This window comes from Xyrauchen texanus, chromosome 5 (assembly GCF_025860055.1).
Source record: "Xyrauchen texanus isolate HMW12.3.18 chromosome 5, RBS_HiC_50CHRs, whole genome shotgun sequence".
Classification (NCBI taxonomy): Eukaryota; Metazoa; Chordata; class Actinopteri; order Cypriniformes; family Catostomidae; genus Xyrauchen; species Xyrauchen texanus.
In genome coordinates this window covers 45561385-45587068 of record NC_068280.1, presented here as the reverse complement: position 1 = coordinate 45587068, position 25684 = coordinate 45561385, and the positions used below count along the sequence as shown (strand labels likewise).

The 25684-nt window shown below is 36.9% G+C and overlaps 1 protein-coding gene across 1 annotated transcript in view; it reads left to right on the top strand.

Moving 5' to 3' along the window:
* Positions 1 to 25684, top strand: part of myo15ab (myosin XVAb) — a 68417-nt gene that overhangs the window by 9583 nt on the left and 33150 nt on the right. Inside the window, 27 exon segments of the mRNA XM_052126346.1 lie at positions 3443 to 3533; positions 4056 to 4061; positions 4160 to 4263; positions 4674 to 4737; positions 4834 to 4947; positions 5093 to 5254; positions 5450 to 5563; positions 7562 to 7620; positions 7743 to 7866; positions 8114 to 8209; positions 8384 to 8515; positions 8667 to 8792; positions 8992 to 9069; positions 9524 to 9678; positions 10799 to 10844; positions 11206 to 11330; positions 11451 to 11568; positions 11678 to 11853; positions 12652 to 12909; positions 13211 to 13281; positions 13527 to 13657; positions 13755 to 13850; positions 17645 to 17880; positions 20022 to 20200; positions 23887 to 23959; positions 24049 to 24243; positions 25039 to 25154. Of these exon segments, the coding sequence (XP_051982306.1) occupies positions 3443 to 3533; positions 4056 to 4061; positions 4160 to 4263; positions 4674 to 4737; positions 4834 to 4947; positions 5093 to 5254; positions 5450 to 5563; positions 7562 to 7620; positions 7743 to 7866; positions 8114 to 8209; positions 8384 to 8515; positions 8667 to 8792; positions 8992 to 9069; positions 9524 to 9678; positions 10799 to 10844; positions 11206 to 11330; positions 11451 to 11568; positions 11678 to 11853; positions 12652 to 12909; positions 13211 to 13281; positions 13527 to 13657; positions 13755 to 13850; positions 17645 to 17880; positions 20022 to 20200; positions 23887 to 23959; positions 24049 to 24243; positions 25039 to 25154 (3245 nt within the window).

The following is a 25684-nucleotide window of genomic DNA, read 5'->3' as shown; positions in this document are numbered from 1 at the left end:
CCGTTACAGCACCTCACAAGATGATCAGAGATCATTTGCAGCATTCTCATAGAGTACATTATTCTTGCAAACAGTTTTCAGTTCAGAAACAGAGAAAAACGAGTGATAACCCTTTACATGGGCTTGCTCTACAAGACAGGGTCCCGTTGCACAAGCATTGATGGCTTTTCTTTTGCCTGTTCTTAAAAATGTAATAAAGTGTGTTTCTTCAAGCGCATCTTTATGACTAACAGCATTTTTGTTATGTGTCACTCCGAGACGTCTTACATATCACCCACCTGTTGTGGGTAGATGAGCAAAATTACTCGTGTATGAAATATATTTGGACAAGGAGCTCACAAACTGGATTGAGCCTCGTCTCATCTGGAGTGTAGTGAGTGCTATTTCACACCCTGGGTGCACATAAAAAATAACGAACATTCATATAATCACTCGTAGAAAATGCTCTTAACAACTAAGATCGATAGTTATTGGGAAACGAGGCCCAGAACTCCATGAATGTGCATGTCTTTCATTGCACTCGTGAACATCGGAGATCACTGCACACATATCAAATCAGATGTGTATCGGCGGCACTTCTTTCATCTGTTCTTCAAAATATAGTTGTGTTTCATCAAACGTACATCTTTGTGTCTAATTTCTTGTAGTATATTACTCCGAGAAGTCTTACAGGGCTGGTACATCAGCAAAATACTTTGCATGAAAAATCTGCAATTGTGCGATTGTTCGTTTCAAACCTTGTTCACCAGGAGGCTGTACGACAAATTTGGGAGAAAGGAAATCAAAATGGTTTCAAGCTTTGCAATTGCACCCACACTTTCTGCTGGAAATGTTTCTCTAGAAAGTTTTAAACAATCATGTGTTGGTGAATGTGAGACACTCGGAGAGCCACTTGATTTTTAACAAAGAGCCACTTCTGGCTTGTGACCCATAGGTTCCCGACCCCTGATCTAGGATGACCATCCGTCCATTTTTTTGGACCTGAACAAAGTGAACAAATATTTGTAGAGCAACCTCTGTTTGTGACCTGTAAATCTGGTACTTGCATGTCAATGGCAAAAATGTCAGAAAATACAATGAGCATGAACCCAGGTGAGGGAAAAACAATCCCTGAGTCTTTATTCACATATTATACACAATAAATATTAACATCCATAACACTCTTTTCCAATTATCTATTGCACAATGTCGGTTTCTTTTCCCACTCTAACCATTTCTTTTTTTTTCTGTTTCAAAAGTGGCTTTTTCTTTGCAATTCTTCCCATAAGGCCTGCACCCCTGAGTCTTCTCTTTTCTGTTGTACATTAAACTGGTGTTGAGCGGGTAGAATTCACTGAAGCTATCAGCTGAGGACATGTGAGGCGTCTATTTCTCAAACTAGAGACTCTGATGTACTTATCCTCTTATTTAGTTGTACATCTGACCTTCCACATCTCTTTCTGTCCTTGTTAGAGACAGTTGTCCTTTATCTGTAGTGTACTTTAGTGTACTTCTTTGTATGAAATCTTAAAAATCTTTGCCATTTTTAACATAATATTTACCAGAAGACATGCCACTCTATTGCATACTGTGGCAACTCAAAAACAAACACAAAGACAATGTTAAGTTTCATTTAACAAATCAAATAGCATTCAGCTGTGTTTGATATAATGGCAAGTGATTTCTAGTACCAAATTAGCAATTTAGCTTGATTACTCAAGCATAAGGTGTTGGAGTGATGGCTGCTGGAAATGGGGCCTGTCTAAAAGTGATGGTGCTGTTTTGTATGTCCTGACTATACCTTGTGATCATTTGAATGCCACTTTGGTTAATTAAAGTACCAATTTCCTTCTGAAACAGCAAAATCTGTAAATTTTTCCAAACTTTTGGCCGCTAGTGTATATACAGCATGCATATACTGTGTTTGTACAGCCGTGGCCAAAAGTATTGGCAGTGACATAAATTTAGTGTTTCGCAAAGTTTTCTGCATCTGTTGTGTTTTTGATTCACATTGTTTCTAGATTATTGTGCAGAGTGATCAGATGCATTTTAAATAATTGCAAAAGCTTCATCAGTCAAAAAGATGAACTTTATCACAAAAAACAAAATTTCACCGTTTTTTGTCCTGGCACAAAATAACCAGCCAACAAAATTTCAGCAGCACCTGGGAAAAGGTGAACGAGTACTAGTCAGGTTAAATCACTCTGATAAATCATTTTGATTGGATTATAAGAGCAGACTGATTGCTATAAAAGGAGGGAAGAAGTGCTTCCAATCATTGTGTTTTTGTTAGCAATGGTTACCTCTAAAGAAAGACGTGCAGCCATCATCGCTTTGCATCAAAATGGCCTCACATGCAAGGAAATTGCTGCAAAGAATATTGCACCTGAAAGAACCATTTACTGGATCATCAAGAACTTCAAGGAGAGAGGTTCATCTGCAGTGAAAAAGGCTTCAGGACATCCCACATTGTCCAGCAAGAGCCAGGACTGTCTTTTTCTGAGGAGTCAGCTACGGAATCGTGTCACCACCAGTGCAGGAGGGAGGTGCGAGTGCATCTGCATGCACTGTGAGGTGAATACTTTTGGACAATGGCCTGGTGGACTGAAATTCTGCAGGAAGTACAAGGATTCGACAGCAGAAGACTATTTTCTCTGATGAAGCTGTTTGGGCATCTGGAAAATCGATAGTCCGGAGAAGAAAAATGAACGCTACCATGAGTCCTGTGTCGTACCAACAGTGAAGCATCCCTAGACCATCCATGTGTGGGATTTCTTTTCATTCAAGGGAGTGGGCTCTCTCACAATTCTGCCCAAAATCACTGCCATGAATAAAGAATGGTATCAAAACGTCCTGCAAGAGCAACTTCTCCCAACGATCCAGGAGCAATTTGGTGATGATCCATGCATTTTCCAGCATGATGGAGCACCATGTCACAAGGCAAGAGTGATATTGAAGTGGCTTTCAATGTATTGAGAACATTACATTGAAAGTTTGGATCCGTGGCCAGGCAACTCCCCGGATCTTAATCCCATTGAGAATCTGTGGTCAATCCTCAAAAGGCGAGTGGACAAACAGAAGCCCACAAATTGTGATCAAATCCGAGCACTAATAATGCAAGAATGGATCGCCATCAGTCAGGATTTGGCCCAAAAGCTGATATCCAGCATGCCAGAGCGAATTGAAGAGGATATGAAGAACAAGTGTCAACACTGTAAATATAGACTCTTTGCATAAATTGAGGGTTTTTGCCAATAAAAGCCTTTAAAACCTATGAAACGCTTATCATTGTTTTCCAGTATACCATAGAAACATATGAAACAATAATCTACAAATACTGAAACAGCAAATTTTGAAAAACACAAAATCTATGTTACTGCCAATACTTTTGGCCACGGCTGTATATTACTGTTTGCTTATCTAAGGTTATATTAGTAAAGTGTTTTTTTTTTTTTTTTTGTAGTGGGGAAAGTGGTTCTGGTAAAACGGAGGCAACCAAACTGGTTCTGAGATACCTTACTTCTATTCAGCATAAGAGGAACATTACACAGCAGGTATACATCTAGAATAATAAGTACATACTAAATTTCCTTCACTTTTCCATTTATAAGGTGCACTCACACACACACACACACACACACACACACACACACATCATTACTCTTAAAGTGATTTCGCCAAGTAGGACCTATATTTTGGTACAACGTTCCTAACCACTAATTAGGGCTAGAGTTGTGGCTTAAACAACATATTTTTCAACCTGTAATTTCCATCCAAGTTTGCAGGCAGTTTATGGTTAGTTTTAGGGATAAGGCTACTGTAGCACTGTGTTTCACATGACTGTTGTTCCAGGACAAACAAAAGATGTTAATGCAGGAACACATTTTAATTTGTAAAATCATGGTCATAGACTTGTATACCTACTGTATATTAGAATTAGATTCAATGGCATGTAAAACTACACAAAGACATTTGTAACAAATTCATAACAGTTGTCAGAATATCTCATTCAAATGTTTGTATATCAGTATATAATGTATTTTTTTCCCTACTCTTTAATGCTTTCCGCTATACAGATTGAGGTAAATTTGTGTAATTAAGTTTTTTTTTGATAACCTAATAAGGTTAACATAGTATTAATGAATATATTATTTTGTAAGTTAAATTTCTCAATATCCAGATTCTAGAGGCAACTCCTCTGTTAGAGTCTTTTGGTAATGCTAAGACGGTCCGAAATGACAATTCCAGCCGCTTTGGAAAGTTTGTGGAGGTCTTTTTGGAGGAGTAAGTATGTGTTTTTATTTTGTTTTATTATGTAGAAATCAGATATCACTTTTGTTCTGAAACATATTCAGGAGATCATACTGTAGTTGAGTCTGTTGGTCATTGGGAGCTTGTAGATTTAATTAAAATGTCTGAATATTATTTAGTTACAAAATGTTACCCTGTCTTTGTAACATCTGTCAAGCCTGAAATAGTTGCTTGAGAGGTGACACAGTAAGGGAACTGGATATCTACATCCCTTCCTGACCTTGTGTGAAAGTAGAGCAGCCAGGTCGTTACTTAACCCTTAGAATGTCAAAGAGGAGAAGAGAGAGAGAGAATTGGAAAGAAAGAGTGATTGAGAAGGAACTGGTAGTGCCAAGGTAAGTTCATACTCATGACTAATCTTCTGGATGTGTATTGTTTGTCAGAGGGGTGATCAGTGGTGCCATTACCTCACAGTATCTACTGGAGAAGTCCAGGATTGTTTTTCAGGTATGTTGTTTCTTGTCCTCTTAACTTATGAAAGCCTAATGAAGCTGTGTTCTGGTCACTGACATTTGGGACCTAATGTGGACTATGCATGTGCAGGCCAAAGAAGAGAGAAACTACCACATTTTTTATGAGATGCTGGCTGGACTTCCTTCTCACATGAAACATACTTTCTACCTACAACAGGCTGAAACCTACTACTACCTGAACCAGGTAAATACAGAAATTTACAGATAAAGACATAGAGAACAATAATATGTTGATGTGTCATGTAATAATACGCGTATTTACATATTTATTGCTCAACCTAAATGCAAAAATTATGTTATTTGTCATGGTTATGTCATGTTATTTCTAGGGTGGTAACTGTGAGATCATAGGGAAGGATGATGGGGAGGATTTTAGAAGGCTACAGAGTGCCATGGATATTCTTCACTTCAGTCCTGAAGACCAAAGCAGCATATTCAGAGTGTTGTCATCCATACTACACCTGGGCAATGTTTTTTTCCATAGAGTGGAGGTATAACACCATGGTGCAATGGGTGGGGGGGGTATTTAACTATAAGGGTATACAAACATGTGCACACATTAACAGATTAATAATTTTAGCTTGTCAATAGTAGTTTTATTAAAATATGTAAATATACCACACATGCTGCATATGCACAATATAAAAATATTTTTGATTGTATGCTTTGGATTCTCAATTTGTCAGACAGAAGTACAAGAGACAGCTGGCGTAGTCAGCACTCAGGAGATTCGTGCAGTTGCTGATCTACTTCAGATTTCTCCAGAGGGTCTACAGAAAGCCATCACCTTTAAAATGACGGTAGATGCTCATTTACACAACCATAAACATGTGCTCTATAAAAAAAAAAAAAAAAAGAGTCTTATTGATAGACATAGTACTGTCATATGCGGTTATTTTTTTTCAGTGGAACACAGCAGCTCTTTTCCATACAATGACAGTTCACAGTGACCATGTCTGTCATGTTCAAATAAAAAAGTAAAAAAAAGCACCATAAAAGTACCACAAAAGTAGTTCAAATAACTCCAGTGCTATGTTTCAAGTTTCTAAATATGATAGCTTTGAGTGAGAAGGTTTGTATTTGATACACACACACACACACAGGATGTGTGCACACTAAGTTTTTCTATACCATGTTACCATGTCATGCCATGTAACCACGTCAAGATGCCACTCAACGACTTGCGTTTTGGTTTGTTACTCATACAATGCTATGTTAGGCTTTAGAAGACTTGGAATATAGCGCATATGGATTTGTCTTTTGTGGTACTTTTATTTTTTTCTTTGACCCTTTGGAGCTTGAAAGATGAAGTCACTATGAACTGTTGTCATTTGAAAAGAGCTACGTAAAGATTCTTATCCTTTCCACAGAAAAATAACAGTATACTGTACATGTTTGGAACATCATTAGGTAAGGAATTAATAACATACATTTAATTTATGCAATAAATATATGGGTGAAGTATTACTTTCACGTGTCAGAGCACATGCATTACCCGCTACGTCACATTGTAATGACATGTAAGCTGGTTTGTGTTAATGAGTTCCAGTAACCTAATTTAATTATTCTTAGTTCAGCTCTATGGAAACCACGTAATACAATCAGGAGTTGCTCAGGGCTTGAGTAATCTTAACACCTAATAGTGTGCTCTAAATGTAATGTCAGGATATCTTAACATTACATCACACACATATCAATGATGTTAGAGAGGACACGCTTGATAAAAATGTCAAAAAAATATTATACACAGAGCACCATTACATCAACCTCTTCAGGTTCCTTGCAAATATCTCATTCAAATGTAAAAATTGCTTATTGTGGAGGAAGTTGCCTCAAGTGTCTGGAAAAAGGTGGGTTAACTTTACAGAAAACCTTTGAAGTATGTATTAAGAATAGTATCTTCTCCCCCATAATGCATAGAAGGCATTTTAAATATGTAGACTTCACCACTTATATCTGTGGTCATCTAATAGAAATTTCATGAAACCTGTCAAGAACATGTCAAGGTCATATTTCTGAAAAGAAAGGAATTTTGTGTTGAAATTTCACCTGGATATGTTTTAATAATATTCACCTGGGCATTGTTTAACACCCTGTCATATTTTTTTCTGTCAGCTTAATAGAAAGAGAGTTTACAAAATGAAAGAGGTGTTACATGAAAACTAAGTTTGATTGTGTGACTGCGTTTGTGGTTTGTGTCATGTTGAGCAGGTTGCTTATTTAATAAGTAAAGCTCTGTTTTCCGGAGGCCACAGGTTTGTGTTTACACCATCACTTACGTGAATCAGCTGTCAGAAAACACTTATCAGTTGTGCTCGCTGCCTGTAACTGTGTAAGTGATGTAAAATGTGTGTGGGTGAGGCTGATATTTTATCCTTGTCAAGATGAGTCATGATTATCGATTAACCAAAAATGTGACATTTCTAGACATATAAAGAAAATGTATAATTCAAAATACAGTCAAATGTTTTTACACAGAACTCATCTAGTCATATTTTCAAAGTCTTAAAGAACTACAGAGTAGTTGAGATCATGCTTTTGACAAATGTGGTGGTATGGCTATAATAATTCATATTTGTAGTTGTGCAATGGTGTGTTTTTTGTGTACATTAGCTGCTATGGTGACAAAAGGAAAGAAAGTGTAATGTCTTTAATAAAAAATAGACATAATATTCTTTAAATAACTTTTTTTTTTTTTTTATCTTTTTTTTTGATTTTGGAGTGAAATATGACTATTTTTCAGGGTTTTTTTTTTTTATTATTTGACTGAAGTAGCGTGAAATTTGGTTTCATTACAGGATGCAATGAGAGAAAAGATTCATACTCCCCTCACTGTAGAAAGTGCTGTGGATGCCAGGTACACATTTCACTCAATGGCATTATCTTACAGCATTAACTAGACTTATAAATTCCCAGAGCATCTACTTTGAATATATCTTTTTCATTACACTAAGGTATGTCTTTCTCTACTCCAAACAGAGATGCAGTTGCCAAGATTCTTTATTCTTTGCTCTTTCATTGGCTGACGGAACGCATCAATGGGCGGATATACCCCAGGAATGAGGCTCTGTCCATATCTTTACTGGATATATACGGGTTTGAGGTATACAACAACATTTCCATGTACTCCCACAAACATTCACTCAGACAAGGTCCAGATATGTTACATTTGTTACCTTGCAATGTCATTCCATGTAATGGGCAAATGGGGTTAGTTTCTGCATGGCTTTTTAAAGTCAAATTCTTTATATCAATGGAATTTAGACCCTAGCTTGAAATAAATATCATGATCATTATGAATTTTACATATATTTCTCCATATTTACTTATCCTGGTTCTGTGTTGTTCAGAATTTGACGTTCAACAGTTTTGAGCAGCTCTGTATCAATTATGCCAATGAAACCCTTCAGTTCTTCTTCACCAAAATCATTTTCAAACTGGAGCAGGTGAGAAAATACATACATGCATTCATGAATGCAAATGTAAGTTGCTAAATAACCCTGGGACAGATTTAGTTAACTCTGTGATAACCTGAATTCTGGGAATCAAGGGAAGATTAAAACAGCAAAATATCTCTAGATAAACATACACAAAGTCAATCTCACTGTCTCTCCCTACAGGAGGAGTACATTCGTGAGCAAATCAGCTGGAAAGAATTGGTCTTCACTGACAACCAGGCATGCATAGACCTTATATCTGCAAAACCCCATGGGATACTCCGCATTCTTGATGACCAGAGCTCCTTTCCACAGGCAACTCATTTACACTCTTGTATTTAAATTTTGCATGGTGATAAATGTCCTCTGTAGTGTAAATATAGTATTGCTTTTGTTAGATAAATGCACTGCGGTGTTCTTACTTATGTTCTTACTATGTTTTTTGTTTTTTTGTTTTTATTGGAAGGCCACTGACCACACCTTCCTTCAAAAGTGCCACTATCACCATGGAAACAGCCCCCTCTACTCCAGGCCAAAAATGCCACTGCCAGAGTTTACTGTGAATCACTATGCTGGCCGTGTGACTTACCAGGTACAACCAATTACATAATGCTCTGGCAGTATTTAATTACACCATTAAATAATGCCAAACAGCAGAGCAAATACTCTAAAGCATGATTTTACTCTAAAGTACTAATTTTAAATAAATGTTCCATTTGTATAACAGTAACTGTTCTACTGTTACCAGCCTGTCAAAGTGAGAATCTCACAGAGGGATGTTCTTATTTTAGGTCCATAAATTCCTGGATAAGAACTATGATCAGGTTCGACAGGAAGTATTGGATTTATTTATGCAGAGCCAGAACCGAGTGAGCCTCTCTATTTCTCTATTTGTGAAAGAAAAGGATTTCTGTCCTTAACAGCAATTAAGTAGAAGACATTAAATGGAGAGCCTAGAGAGACATCCTGAGAAAGAAAGTCCCTAATAATCTCATATGTGTCGTTTTAGAAGAGATTTCAAACTGTGTTCAGATTTTCCTATGTAACAAATCAATCTAAAGTCAGAGATTTCAATATGAACTCAAACATTTCTCATCAAATTCTCCCAAGACGAATTATCAGGGCAATGCTTTTCACATTAATTTTAAACTCTATACTCATACTTTATGTCAACAATTGTCTCATTTGAGTTTATTTTTATTTCTCCTATGTTATTTTAAGAAATAAATCTGAGACATATACCTCAAAATATAGGGGCAGTGTTCTAGTGGTACCTGAAGTATGAATGTCAACATATTTTCTGTGTATGAATGTGTTTTCTAGATGGTGTCAAATCTCTTCATAAAGCATGCTGAGATGCTGAATCAGCAAAAGGGAGCAATTAACAGGAACAGCACAGTGACTCGGAGATATCAGCCTTCCACTGTGGCTGCCAAGTTTCAGCAATCATTACAGGAGCTCCTGGACAAGATGGAGAGGTCCTATATTCTCTCACACCTATACATACACACAGAGATGTATTGTTCTCCTGAGAAGATACTAATTATGAGCTCAGAAGTAGTAATTAAGATATGATGTGCATTCAAGTGATTGAAGTTTTGTCGGCATATATACTGGCTAAATGAATAGGATTTTTTGGCAAGCCTAAAGGGATAGTTTACCCAAAAATCATGTACTCACTCATGCATCCCGTGTATGACTTTCTTTGTTCTGCAGAGCACAAATGAAGATTTTTAGAAGATTATATCAGCTCTGTATGTCCATACAATGCAATTAAATAGTGGCCAGAACTTTAAAGGTCCAAAAAGCACGTAAAGGCAGGATAAAAGTAATACACATGACTCAATTGGTTAAATCCTTGTCTTCTGAAGTGATATAATTGGCGTGGGTGAGAAACAGATCAATATTTCCTTTTGTAAAAGTCCTTTTGTACTATAACTTCTCCTCCCTGTCCAGTAGAAGGTGATATGCATGAAGAATGTAAATCACCAAAAACAAAAGAAGAAGAATGTGAAAGTGAAAATTACTTTTAGTAAAAAAACAACTTTTTTTAACTATTTATCTTGTCCTTACCCACACCAATCATATCACTTCAGGGAACGTGGATTTAACCATTGGAGTCGTGTGCATTACTTTTGTGCTGCCTTAATATGCTTTTTGGACCTTCAAAGTTCTGGTCATCATTCAATTTGATTGTATGGACATACAGAGCTGAGATTTATTTTCTAAAAATGTTAATTTGTGCTCTGCAGAATAGCAGAGAAATGTTGATGAGAGAATTTTAATTTTTAGGTGAGTGATCCCATTAAGCTTTTCTTCATCCACAGAAGACAAAATGTGTATAATATTTTTATTGACATACGATGCTTTCAACATGGAAAGTCTGTGTTTAAAGGAAAGAGTTCCCCACTAGTTATTCATTGTTATCACATTGCAATGGTGTTCATATACACTTATCCTGGAGATACATTCATTCTGATTTGAAGTCAGCATTACACACACAAATATTAGTACCGGTGCATAAACATGTGTTGTGATTTGTCTATTCTTTGATTTGTGATTATTTTGTCAATTCAATCTGCTCTCCTTCTCTTGCAGGTGCAACCCATTTTTTGTGCGCTGCATAAAGCCAAATAGTAACAAGGTAGAGGAGACATACATTTTTAGGTTAACAGACCTTATTCAGTGTAGAAAACATGTTAAATATAATGTGATTAAAAGTGATGCTGTAAGGAATAATAATAATTATTTTTTTTTGGAAAGCTATATTTTCTATGTTTAGTCAGCTGAACAACATTACAACCCATTGAACAATTTGTTTTATCCTCATAGCCTTGTTTTCGTTTCCATCAAAAATTAACGATGGCTCCACTCTGAATAAGGTCCATACTACTCAAAATGTTTGAGAATTGTAGTGAATGTATGCTTGTTAATGCTCAGTATCTGTCAGGACCGTCACCAGTCCAATATGTGCATGACTTCTATTTTTTGGTGTTTGTGTACAGGAACCTAGTATATTCGACCCTGAATTGGTTGCTACTCAGCTCAGATATTCAGGAATCATGGACACAATCCGTATCAGGAAGGAGGGCTATCCAATTAGAGTGCCGTTCCATAAATTCTTAAATAGGTACCTAAACAACATCTGTTGCTTATTACATAAAACAACTGGTGCAAGTGTTGTGTAATGTAGTCTAGTGCTATGTATAGATGTGTGCTGCTTTAAGCATCCTTGGGAATATGTCTTCAGGTACAAAGCCCTACTAGGAATGAAGAAGCCACCGCCTCCTGATGGAGATAACTGTGTGATTATGCTTATGAAACTCTGCCCAATTCAAAAAGGAGATTATCAAGTGGGTGTGTCAAAGGTAAGCATAATAATAAAAAGAGAGCACTTTCAAGAACTTCCTGCTCAGAGAAAAAAAATTGTCTGATTTACATTGTTTATTTATTTTTTTAATAATCTTCCACTTTCAGCTCTTCCTAAAGGAGGAGGTGTATCAGTTATTGGAGAGTAAACGTGATCGAATGATTCATGTAGCTGCACTGACCCTTCAGCGCTACGTGCAGATGTATTTTGTCCGCAAGAAATTCCTTAAATTCCGTTCTGACATGACAAAACTGCAGGCCCACTGCAAGGGCTACCTGGCCAGGTAAATTTCAAGTTCAACTTCTGTGATGTTCCATTTGCAAAAATATTGCATGTTGACTTCACATAGTTTCAAGATTTACAGCTAGAAAATAGCTTCACTAAAGTTCTTGCTATGAATTCAATTTATTTTGGTGTTCAGGGATTCCAACCCTGCTAGAGAATCTAGCCAAAACCAGTTTTGGTTTGTACCTGGTTTTACATGATTTCTAGCTGGTTGAAACTGGACACAATCTAGTTTCTGAGAATAATCAGCTTGACTACCTGCTAGTTGGACCAAGGTCAACCTTGTTAGGGCTGGTAGATCACTTTGGGTAAGCTGGTGGGGAACTGGTTGAGCCATTTTCCAAAACATAGCTTGAACTGATTGACCAGCTTAATCATCTTTGGATGGTATGGTCTGATTTTTCCATCCATGAAAGATTTTCTTGAAAATGTTAATTATTTTGCAACACATTTCATAAACTATGCAAACTTAACAAAGTTGTAGACTTACGGAAGCCCTGAACCGAAGGTGAATAAAAATTTGCAAGGTGAATTGTTTTTTCTTTTTTGGTGTCTTACTGTCCTACTTTTTTTCTGGCAATCATTCTCTCTCTCTCTCTCTCTCTCTCTGAATAATTTTTTTCTCTGAATGTTTATTAATTTGAATTTCTCCATTTTTTTCTCTCTGAACATTTTTTCACTTAATGATTCCTTCCTGCACAATGTATAGAAGAGAACATGTTTGGTATGTACGGCCTTTAATGTTTAATACCACTTAAAACTAGTAACTTCCCCTCACCCTTTCTCTGGTTTTTAGGCGGTGGTTTCTGCGAATGCGTATCAACCAGATCAAGTTCCGTTCAATGACCCATCTTATTGTCAATCGGAAAAGATACATCAGGGTATGTTACCTGTTAATGAGTGCTAATTGTTACTCAACATTACTAAAGAATACAATACAACTAAAGATGATTTAATGTGATATTAGACCTAGTTTTGCCAATTTCACTACTTTGGCGACTTTGTTACAGGAGAACCTCCTAATGGCAAGGCGAGCAGAGGAAGAGAGGAGAAGGCTTGAACTGGTAAAATAAATAGGGGCAGCTGTTATTAATTGATAAAAATTACTCTGGCATGGTCTTGGCTTTTCAAAGATATTTAAGAATCATATGAGGAAATGCATTTATCAAACTACTGAAGATTGAAGTTATCTCCAAGTGTCCCTTGGCAGGGTTTTTAAGTTTAAATTCTGTTATATTAAACTTTCAAACTGAAAAAACTCAATGATCTGCACATCTCAAACATTCAGCATTTTCCACTGTTCTTAATGAGTGCTTTTAGCATATGTTTTCTCTCTCTCTGTAGGAGCGAACAAGTAGGGAGGTGGTAAATGTGACTCAGCTGGTGATTCCTGCAGAGTTGGGTGGATTGTTACAAGCCACCGCAGGTTGTTCATGTGCCCCATTATGAATTTTTTGAAAATGTTCTCTTCTTTATTACTTAATATTACTTTTTGTTTGCATTTTGACATACCTTCTACACTGAGAGTGAGCAATGTCTCATGCACTTGCAGGGTAGATATCGTGAGGCTTTTCAGAGGGGTGCATTTCTCTATTTATGGCTTTCTGCACATTGTAACCACATATTTAATCTCCAACTGCAAGCTAAAGAATACGTGCTTTTTTCTTGTAGCTGGTAGGGAGCGTCATTCAGAATGCTTGGCTCTGGTTCAGGCTCCTAGAATACAGACAGACCCCCAGCTCACGCTACCACTGGACATCAATAACCATCTGATGACCAAATATATGCGTACACATTTCAGGGTGAGTTCCTTGCCTGTTCGCACACACAAACACAACATATTCACATATCTCTCAAATTAAGGACAGTTTTTTAAAATTTAGGTTAATATGTGTGCAGGAGTTGCAGTTTGGGATGCTTACAGCACCATTGGAGAACTCACTGACCCGTCTTGAAGATGATCTGAAGCAAGATGCTCTTGATATTTTTATACTGGTAACGTGACATTCGCCATAAACTTAGTCTCAGTACTGGTCACACTTCTAACACTCAAGTCTCATAACTTCAAAACTTAATGTTTTTTAGTCATAACAGCTTAATGTGATCATGCTGAATTTTGGAACAATGTAGGCTGTTTGTTGTTGGTCTAACCACTTTGAACAAGGTGATCTTCCCTTACTAAACAAAAATATATGTGAATATAATGTGATATATTAAATAATACATTTTCATATATGGGAATCAAATGCTTATATTTTTCAATATTCCATGACATGTGCATGAGCCATGTATGGCTCTATATTGATACATATAAAAATATATATAGCAATAACAAGACAAAAACTGTTCTACATTTTTACATGTAATATCTTTATTGAAACGCTCAAATAATTTCTCTTTCATTAGCATAAAGTATTAAATGTCTCAAAAATATATTCCCAATATGCCTACAAAGATCCCCAATTCTTTACAGATCCAGGCAAATGAAGACATACATGTAAATTCAGTGAAAGATTTGCTTTCCACATAGTATTTCAAACTGTTGAACAAAATCTACAACAATTTTTTTCATTACATCAGAATAGTATTCAAAACTTATACATGTGCAATTTTAGATTTTTTTTTTGTTAGTGTCTATTTAAGTGCTCTTGGAAAATATGTGTTTTAAGTAATTTTTTGAAGACAGAGAGTGAGTCTGCTTCACGGATGGAGTTGGGAAGGTCATTTCACCAACGCAGTATGATGAAGCTGAAAGTCACAGAAAGTGATTTGGTGCCTCTTTGTGTTGGTACAACAAGTGTTATATCCATAATACAGAATATATTTCTCTCAGGTTTGTGTATATATATATTTAACATACATGTTCCCATATACTGCCGTGGCCAAAAGTATTGGCAGTGACATACAGTTTGTGTTTCGCAAAGTTTTCTGCTTCAGTTGATGTGGTGTTGATTCACATTGTTTCTAGATTATTGTGCAGAGTGATCAGATGCATTTTAAATAATTGCAAAAAGCTTCATTGGCCCCAAAAAATTAACTTAATCACAAAAACCCCAATTTCACTCTTTTTTGGCCCTGGCACAAAATGACCAGCTAACATAATTTCACTAATCATATCAGCAACACCTAGGAGAGTGTGAACGAGTACGAGAATTGGATTATAAGAGCAGAATGATTCCTATAAAAGGAGGGAAGAATTGCTTCCAATCATTGTGTTTTTGTTAGCAGTGGTTACCTCTAAAGAAAGGCATGCAGCCATCATCGCTTTGCATCAAAATGGCCTCACATGCAAGGAAATTGCTGCAAAGAATATTGCACCTGAAAGAACCATTTAACGGATCATCAAGAACTTCAAGGAGAGAGGTTCAACTGCAGTGAAGAAAGCTTCAGGACATCCCAGAGTGTCCAGCAAGTGCCAGGACCATCTCCTTCTGAGGAGTCAGCTACGGAGTCGTGTCACCACCAGTGCAGAGCTTGCTCTATATTGGCTGCAGGTTGTGTGAGTGTATCTGCATGCACAGTGAGGCGAAGACTTTTGGACAATGGCATGGTGTCAAGAAAGGCAGCAAAGAACCCACTTCTCTCCAAGAAAAACATCAAGGACAGACTGAAATTCTGCAGGAAGTACAAGGATTGGACAGCAGAAGAACAGTGCAAAGTTATTTTCTCTGATGAGTCCCCTTCCGACTCTTTGGGACATCAGGAAAATCGATAGTCCGGAGAAGAAAAAGTGAACACTACCATGAGTCCTGTGTCGTGCCAACAGTGAAGCATCCTGAGACCATCCATGTGTGGGGTTGCTTTGCACCCAAGGGAGTGGGTTCTCTCACAATTCTGCCCAAAAATTCTGCCATGAATAAAGAATGGTATCAAAACGTCCTGCAAGAGCAACTTCTCCCAACGATCCTGGAGCAATTTGTTGATGATCTGTGCATTTTCTAGCATGATGGAGCACCATGTCACAAGGCAAGAGTGATAATGAAGTGGCATTGACATTTTGGATCCATGGCCAGGCAACTCCCCAGATCATAATCCCATAGAGAATCTGTGGTCAATCCTCAAAAGGCGAGTGGCAAGCAGATGCCCACAAATTGTGATCAAATCCGAGCACTAATAATGCAAGAATGGATTGCCATCAATCAAGATTTGGCCCAGAAGCTGATAATCCAGCATGCCAGAGAGAATTGAAGAGGATATGAAGAACAAGTGTCAACACTGTAAATATTGACTCTTTGCATATATTGAATGTTTTTGCCAATAAAAGCCTTCAAAATCATTGTTTTCCAGTATACCATAGAAACATGTGAAAAATAGAATCTACAAATACTGAAGCATCAAACTTTGCAAAACACAAAATGTATGTCGCTGCCAATACTTTTGGCCACGGCTGTATATGTTAAGATATAGTGCATATACGTATGTTCAAATGTATGTGTACTCAATATAGATATATTTGTAACTATATGAATTTATATGGGCGTATGTAGCAATATATGTGCACAATTCTGAGGAACTATATACTGTAATAAATATTCATATATGTATGAATATATATTACAGTATATATATTTCCTCAGAATTGTGCACATATATTGCTACGTACTCCCATATAAATGTGACTATATACATATATGTTAAAATATATTTAAGCACACACTACTATTTTTCATCACATACACATCTATATATTATGAAGTGTATTACTGAATATAAAATTACTTACATTACAATATATAAGGAAATATATTGCCATATATTTCCCAATATATAAAAAGTTGCAATTCCTTATGTATTACTCAATATATTGTAATATATTAACACAATGTATTATTCTATATAATTATGAATATACCAAAAAAAATATTTGTTTATATATTGAGCCTTACTATACAAGGAAATATATTTTATTTGCATAAGGGAAAGCCTTGATCAACCATTTAGACCAGGGGTATTCAATTAAAGTTCCAAGAGGTCTGGTCTCTAGATTTCCTTCCCAGCAAAGGTCTGGACAATAAATAGTAGTCAGTAATGATAAAGGAATGCTCATTTTTTGAAATAGAAATAGTAATAGTACTGTAAAAGAAACTCCACTATGCTACTAGTAAAATAAAAATTTTGGTTGTGTTTGCTTGCCATATATGCAAGAGATGATCTTTGTGAAAGGCTCGAAATATGCTGATTAATCAAACTACATTTAGATGAAAAATCTAAATGTTTAAAAGTCCTGTCACAAACCTGGTTTAGCTGAATGCCCAATTCCCCACTACCTAGAAGGTCCTTTTTGTGGCTCGGTTACTCACCTCAATCCAGTCTCATTTGCCTCCGGTTCTGAGATAGTCAATTTGCACATCTGATCACATGGCTCGTTGTGCATGACACCGCAGAGACTCCACATGTGGAGGCTCATGCTACACTCCGCAATCCATGCACAACTTACCAAGCACCCCATTGAGAGTGAGAACCACTAAACGCGACCACGAGGATGTTACCCCATATGACTCTACCCTCCCTAGCAACTGGGCCAGATTGGTTGCTTAGGAGACCTGGCTGGAGTCACTCAGCATGCCAATACTTGCTGAGCTACTAGGCCCACAAGAGTAAAACAATTGATTAAAATATATTATGTGAGCTAATATTTTTGTGTTAGGTAATTTTTTGTGCTTGATAATGATGTTATCTTATGTGCCAACAACAAGCTCTACTGAATCCATGTTAAACCAGCCAGCATCAGAAGCATTTTCTAGCAATGTTGGTATGAATGTTTGGTGTATGTATGTCTTGTTTGACAGATCTTGCGTTTCATGGGAGATCCAAACCTGAATGGTGCTCAAGAAAACCTGTTTGGAAATTACATCATTCAGAGGGGCCTTGCCACTCCACCAATCAGAGATGAGATCTTAGCACAGATAGCCAATCAGGTGTGGCGGAATGAAAACAGCAGAAATGCAGCGAGAGGCTGGTTGTTGATGGCAGCCTGTTTGAGTTCATTTGCCCCATCTGAGAAGATGGAGAAATATCTGTTAAAGTAAGACAATACACATAGAAACACACACAAAAACATATAATCACATTCACAGATTTGATTGAAGCAAGATTTGATGTATATGTTATGAAATAGTGATGTTTTAGATACGGCTTTAAGGCCTGTTTATACTTCTGTGTCAAGCCTACACTGTGGTTGCATTTATAGTTCTGTGTTGGTGTGTCTTCACAGCCAAAATGCTAGCTAGTGTACTGTGAAAACATGCCTTCATTGCTGAAATAATTATACATTTCATAAATAAAAGCAATATAATTCTTGGATTCAAAATTATTGTAGCATTAAAACAAGTAGGCTATGTGAACATGTTAAGATATAAGTATTGTTTATTATATCTGTTGTCTGCCATGCAGAGAGAAAATAAATCAATAAATGCCCTTAAATCGCATTAAATTGTAAATAAAAATTTTGGCACACTCTGTGCTAAACAAATCCATTAAAAAAAAATTGAACTACTAGTGGGACCAACACAAAATAGGTGTTGTTTTAAAGCTTACAAGCAGGGCCGTAAACAGGGTATGAAAATTAGTGAGATCCGGGGTGAGGTGCCAATTATTGTACCAACAATTATGTTTTACCAATGACGTTGTGAAACGTTAGCTACTAAAATAAATGAAATAGCATAGCCTTCATCATGGCCATTGTTCGCATATTGACATACTGTATTTCATAATAATAGTCTAGATCAGTGGTTCTCAACCAGGGGGCTTGGTCCCACTAGGGGACCTCAGCACACTTCCAAGGGGGCCTCAAGTTGATTTACAATTGAAGTATTAAAATAATTATAATAAAGTATAAGGAATATTAAAATAATTCAACTTAATTAAAATGCTAAAAAACTCTTTCTGAAACTACTAGAATATAAAATGATCACGACTTTAATCAGACATGTCTAGTTACGGGCGAGGGGGCCTTCAAATATTGTCTTGGACAGTGGGGGGCCTTGGAGTCAAAAAGGATGAGAACCACTGGTCTAGATGGTGTAGCCCTACTAGTGAAGTGTGGTACTGTTTTTGAACGTTTCAGATAATGTCATAATGATCATCAGACCATGAAGATATAAAGTTTTCTTATAGAAGATATAAGATTTGTTTTCTTCATTGACTATTTTCCATATTTCTAAATTCATACAATAGCTGACATAAAGACAATATAGAAATTTTTACACTGAATAGTAATTTTTTATAAACAAAATGATAATTTCAGTGATTATTACCTGTGGATGGAAACCCGTTGTAGCAGTAGCTATGCAATCATTTCTCATCCAGTGATAATAAACGACTGTGACTGGTCCATCCTGACCACTTCTGAGAAAAGTATCAGGTGCCACGTGACAGTGCTTTAGCAGCTGTCTGTACCTCTGGACAGTAATTTATGGCTGATTAATCATATTAATTAAAATGTTTTATTGAATATTGATTTAAAGATTCAATGCGCTGCACTTTATAGTTCATTTGTAAGCAATGATTTGATCTAAGGCAATTAAAAAAACAACAACTTTTTTTTTCAGTTATGGCTTAAAATAAATATTTTGCATATATGCAATATAACAAACTCTTAACAGGTGCTTTTTAATTTTCTGAAAATATAGAAGTGTTCTGTTTTATAGCTTATGAAATATGATTAATGACTGTACATGCTGTCAAACATATGGTCAAAAAATTCATCATAATGGAAAAGTCTAGAGTAATATATAACGCATATTTTTTCCCCAACAGACCAAAAATTATGTACAAGCTGAGAGAAAAAAAAACACAGAGTTTATGTTGTAAACATATGTGTCTTTTTGTAGCATTTTCGCTTGTAACTTCATGAAACATAAACAGAATATAAAAACAGCAGATGCTCCTGATTAAAATTGAGCCCAAATACAATGTGATATGATGCATAGATTTTACAATAATCTAAAAATGCACGGTACCTCAGATATCTTTTTTATTATCCTGGGGGATGTTCTTTCTCTGGTTACAAAGCGGACCAATCACAGCTGTTGTTGTCTGCGTTAACGCAACGCATGGTTACATTTTTATAGAGGTGTTCGTTAGGTGCCTACAGTGTAGATTCGACACAGAAGTATAAATCTGCCTTTAGGGCCACAAAGATAATTAACTCTCTGTCTCTGTCAGATTTGTATCAGACTATGCTCTGAACGGCTTTAAGGCACTGTGCCAACACAAGCTCCTCCAAGCCATGCAGAAATCCTACCTGATCCCAGAAGCATCTCGAACCTATCCTCCATCACTGCTGGAGTGGACCGCCAACCGCAAGAAAGCACACATGGTGATCCAGGTGCACTGTTTTGATGGTAAGAGACACCCTAAATCTCAGATGTTTGTAATGCATCACATATTAACAGTCCTGATAGTGTTTTTTTTTTTTTGTAAGATAAAGAAAATTATAATGTATACTTGTCACAAAGATTAAGTGAGGCTAATGAACAAAACACCACCTCCAGTGGTCTTAAACCCATTTAAAAAAAGTACTGTTGTGGCACCATGGTACATTGATGATATCAGACAACAATATCATAGTAATTTGATATACACCATTGTTCAGATTTATTACCATATTAATTTACCGTGGTATTTACATGGTACTTCAAAGTACTTATAAAGGTATAACCACCCTAGTAGTGTCCAAAAAACATAATATTACAATGGTAATATCACGTAAGTAAAATATAGGTAAGGCTAAAATTAGCATGGAAGACCTGACCTAAGCTTGGTAAACCTAAGCTAAATTTCTGTGCCATGTCCATACATACACATATTTTGCATCTCCCCTCTCCCCAATAATATTCTGTCTCCTCTCTAGTACTGTTTCATGTTAATATATGCAGTCAGGTCTGAATGAAAATCAGGACTGGTGTCATCTGTCTCCACTTTCCTCTCATCTATTTAATCTCTTCCTCTGTCATTCCCTATATCTTTCTTTCAGCCTCTCGTCTTTCATCTAATCTTGCTCACTCGCTGTCTCTGTTCTTGTTTTTTTTTTTTTTTTTTACTCCTCTGCTCATCCAGTTACACTGTCTCTCTGTCCTCGCCTGTTTAGGCTGGAGCAGATTAGTCGATATGTGATAGTGTGTGTGCAAATGCGTATGTGGATGTGCCTGCGTGTGTGTTGGTACAGATAAGACAGGCAGTCTGCATTATCTCTGACTTCTGTCTGTTTCCACCTGTAAGCTGTTGCATAATGTAACCATTACAAGGTATATTGCATATTGTTCATATATTATGCAAAATTAGTGTGTGCCAAATGATAGTGAATAGCACATAGTGTTTACATAGGATGCATCCCAATATGTTTACTATTTCATTGCATGCTGTATAACTTCTAATGCTGGAGAGAATATACCAGACAATTGTTAAAGGGGTCATGTCATAAGGAATCAAGTTCTCCTTGATATTTTGACATTTAAGAGGTCTGTCTACTATAAAAACATACTGTAAATTTCAGAACTCAAAACGTAATCCCCAATGCAATAAAAGCATTTATTGAAACCAAGCTACAAATAATGCCTTGTTCTCTACTTCCGTGACTACCCTTCGTCACTAGAGGCCCATTCATTCATGACCACCTCTATAACAACAACAACATCAATGCTTAAAATCATGGCCCGGCCCTCTGTTGTTCAGTTTGTTCACAGGACAAACAGGCCTAGTGTGGCTTAACTATTCCTGAACATCAAAGGGGACCCATTTGGACTTTTATTTTTATAATTATTTATATAAACATACACTAGACAGACATCTTTGACAGTTGTCATGTATCTTGGGCTGCTTTTAAAAGACACTGTGTCAACAAGTTACAACTCTGAAAAGGAGAAGCCATTTGGTTTCATTCAGCTGCTGTTGACACTTATTCTTTTTAAATACCTATGCTATTCTTGTTTTAAGCACAAACGTATCATTGATTCCTAATCTGCATTATTTTTAATTGTTAGTGTATGTAAACATGCACTAGATGGACGTTTTTGACCGTTTTGATGCATTTCCGGTGATGTGCATTTCAGTGCAGGATGGGACTGGAAACTGGATGTGTGTACGTCTAGTTCACACCATGTTTGGACTATGTATGTGCGTCATGCAGATGTGTCTTCAGCATATTTCAGCTTGGATTGCATGTTTTTTCAGCTCATATCAGCATGGATTGCTTGTGAACCATACTTAAAACGATTTAAAAGTTGGCAAAGGAACTGTTATTGAAGGATGGGGAAGTTAAAATAATTGGACCCGATCACAAAACAGTATATAAACAGTTCCATTTATTAATATTTCAAATGTCATGACTGTTTGATAGTTTATGGGGCTGTTAACAGTTGAGATGAACAGTTTAATATAAACTCACCAGCCACTTTATTAGGTACACCTGTACATTTACTTATTCATGTGATTATCTAATCAGCCAATCGTGTGGCAGCAGTGTAATGTATAAAATCATGCAGATATGGGTCAGGAGCTTCAGTTAATGTAATCTCAGTGATTTAGACCATGGTAGGATTGTTGGTGCCAGATGGGCTGGTTTCAGTATATCTGTAACTGCTGATCTCCTGTATATAGGGAATGGTGCGAAAAACAAAAAACAACCAGTGAGCGGCAGTTCTGTGGATGAAAATGCCTTGTTGACGAGATTGGTCAACAGAGAATGGCCAGACTGGTTCAAGCGGACAAAAAGGCTACGGTAACTCAGATAACCCCTCTGTACAATTGTAGAGAGCAGAAAATCATCTCAGAATGCACAACACGTGAGCCTTGAGGTGGATGAGCTACAACAGCATAAGACCACGTTGGGTTCCACTTCTGTCAGCCAAGAACAGAAAACTGAGGCTGCAGTGGTTCTACCATTTGTGTACCTCAGCAGAAATCTAGATTTGCCAAACCAGGCGATGTTTTTCCAATCATCTACTGTCCAGTTTCAGCCTCACTTTCCTGTTCTAAGCTGACAGTAGTGGTTCCCAGAGGGGTCTTCTGCTGCTGTAGTCCATCCACCTCAGTGTTCGACGTGTGTTCAGAAATGCTTTTCTGAATAGCACTGTTTTAACACGTGTTTATTTGGGTTACTGTCAGCTTGGACCTGTCTGGCCATTCTCCTCTGACCTCTGTCATTAACAAGCCATTTTCACCCACAGAACTGCCACTCGCTGGATGTTTTTTGTTTTTGCACCATTCTCTTAACACTCTAGAGACTGTTGTGTGTGAAAATCCGAGGAGATCAGCATTTACAGAAATACTCAAACCAGCCCATCTGGCACCAACAATCATGCAATGGTCTAAATCACTGAGATCAAATTTTTTCCCCATTCTGATGTGAACATTAACTTAAGCTCTTGACCTATATCTGCATAATTGTATACATTACCCTGCTCCCATACAATTGGGTGATTAGATAATCATATCAATAAGTAGATGTGCAGGTGTACCTAATAAAGTGGCTGGTGAGTGTATTCGGATGCATTGTGTTTTATAATGTTTATTTAATTTAATTACATTTTATAATGTTTCTCTTCCGATTGAGTTTCAAATATGGCTGTATTTGAGGGGCTGTATAATACTAGCCAATCATAACAGTGGGTGTGTACATTGAAGTTTTAAGAGGTGCTTAGGCCAAAATCGAGCATTTCATACAGAGGGCCAGAGACAGGGTGCAAAATGATCATATATTACTAAATTATTGTAGTTTTGGTGCAAAGACTTTAGTAACATTATCAGTGGACTTCAGGGAAGATAATAAAACTATTAAAAAAGAGCATTTCTTGACCCCTTTAATAAGAGAAAATAAGAATTCTGATCTAGCAGACTTTTATTCAAAGTGACTTTCAGCTTACTTATTTAAGGGTGACAATTCTCCTGGATGACTCTTGACTTGAACCTTGAGGGACTTATAGAAACCTTATAGCTACCAATGGCTCTTTTTGTATTGAATGGCATGGTTGCTCATTTAACCTTAATATTGTTTGTATGTTATCAAGAGTTTGTACTAATCTCTTTGTAGGTGTGTCTTTCCTGTGCCCTGTCCATTCCTGGACCAATGGAGAGGATCTTGCAGGAGATGTACTACAACACAGGTGATATCTCTTGAGACAATGGATTTTCTGAGATTTGCTTGAACCTAAAGCATCAAAAGGTCAATAACCATAGTGATGTCATTTTGCAGGAGCATGTCCTCAGAGAGTCGTCGGGGTTGGTCAGTTCTGATGAAAGAACCGGCACAGTGGGTGGAGTTAGAAGGTCACGATTATGTTCTAGATCTGATTTGTGACCTGGAGCTGCTACCCGACTTCCCCAAGCAGAAAACCTACTTCATCATCTCTACCGAAGACCCCAACAGGGCACGACCTAATGCAAGCATGTATGTGTCCCAAAATATTTCTTTTCTGAAGTGTTTTTGTTGGAGGGTGTTATAGAGCTCATCGGTCTGGTTCCAGAAGTAAAAATTCCATTCATTTTTAGCGATAACTTTTAAACTCTTAAAGACAGACCTACCGTGAGCTCCAAGGTGGCTAATCAGTGGTGTTAGGACCTGTTGAAATCATCAGCCTGTGTTATATCAACTTCAGTTAATAAAAAAAAAAAGCGTCCTGATTGATGAACTACGTTACTTATGATCCAGCAGAGAAAGAGCCACCAAAGAGTCGCTGCAAACAAGCTCTGCATCAACCGCCAACTTCCAAGAAGTTTTTCCTTCACTCTTAAACTACTTGTAAATTTGTATATATCTGAATATTGTGCAATAAAAAATAAATTTCTATACTTATAATTAACAACTTTTAATCAATAGTTTTATATGTTTGCATCACTGTTAATTCGACTTCGTCATGTGCAGTGCTTTTTGAGGGGGATTGAAAAAACGGGATTGTAGTTAATTCCCTCAATAAAGACGTTAAGTGCACAGTCTTGTTCCTTTGTCTTTTTGTCCGATTTTCAAATACTTTTTTGTTTCAAATGAAAGCTTGTCATGATGTGATTCACTTCGGAGCTGGTTGGTTTGGTTCATGAAGAACTTTCTTCAATCCCTATGAAACATATGAATTGGAAAAATACTTCTGGAACAAGGCATCTGAAAAAGTGGGTGGGTACTGTTGCGCTCTGTTAAGAAAATGTTTTCAAATGATTAATATTGATGTACATGCTTGTGCATATGCAGAAGTCTCTTTGGCAGTGGATTTGATGAGGATGAGGAAGGGCCGCTCTCATATGCAAATCGAACCAATGCAGTTGCAACCAACAGTCTACCGATTTCTGAAGGCCGCTTCAGTCAAGGTAGCCACCCTTATGTTTTCTAACATGTACAAACCTACAGAAGATGTATATCTTGAAATGTATGAGTTGTGAGCTAATTAACTTATATGATAAGAGAGAAAGATTGAGTGATCCAAAATAATGTTTTGGCAATTAATAGTCAATAAACATTTCTGTTGCTTTGTCCGTGCTAGCTACACACAAAAACAAACATACATTGCAACATGCTGTCCTATTTGCAAACAAAATGCTCAATCAGTGCAGGTTTTCTTTAATGAGTCAGTCGAACTAACTGGCACATCATACTAATTCAATCAACCGACAATCTTAGACCGATTTTGCTTGATAAGTCGACAGTGTGCAAGGTCATGTAAATGTCTTAAACAGCTTTCCTTTATCAGGGTAAAATCATAAACGGTTTAAGCAAAATCAGATCGACGCACATAGATTTTTGCCCATTACCCGATTATTTCTTGCAGGTAAGGGTGGTTCTTCAACTACAGGCACTTTTAGCCTTGTGAACTTGAGGGGGAAAAAAGTGTTCAAATTAA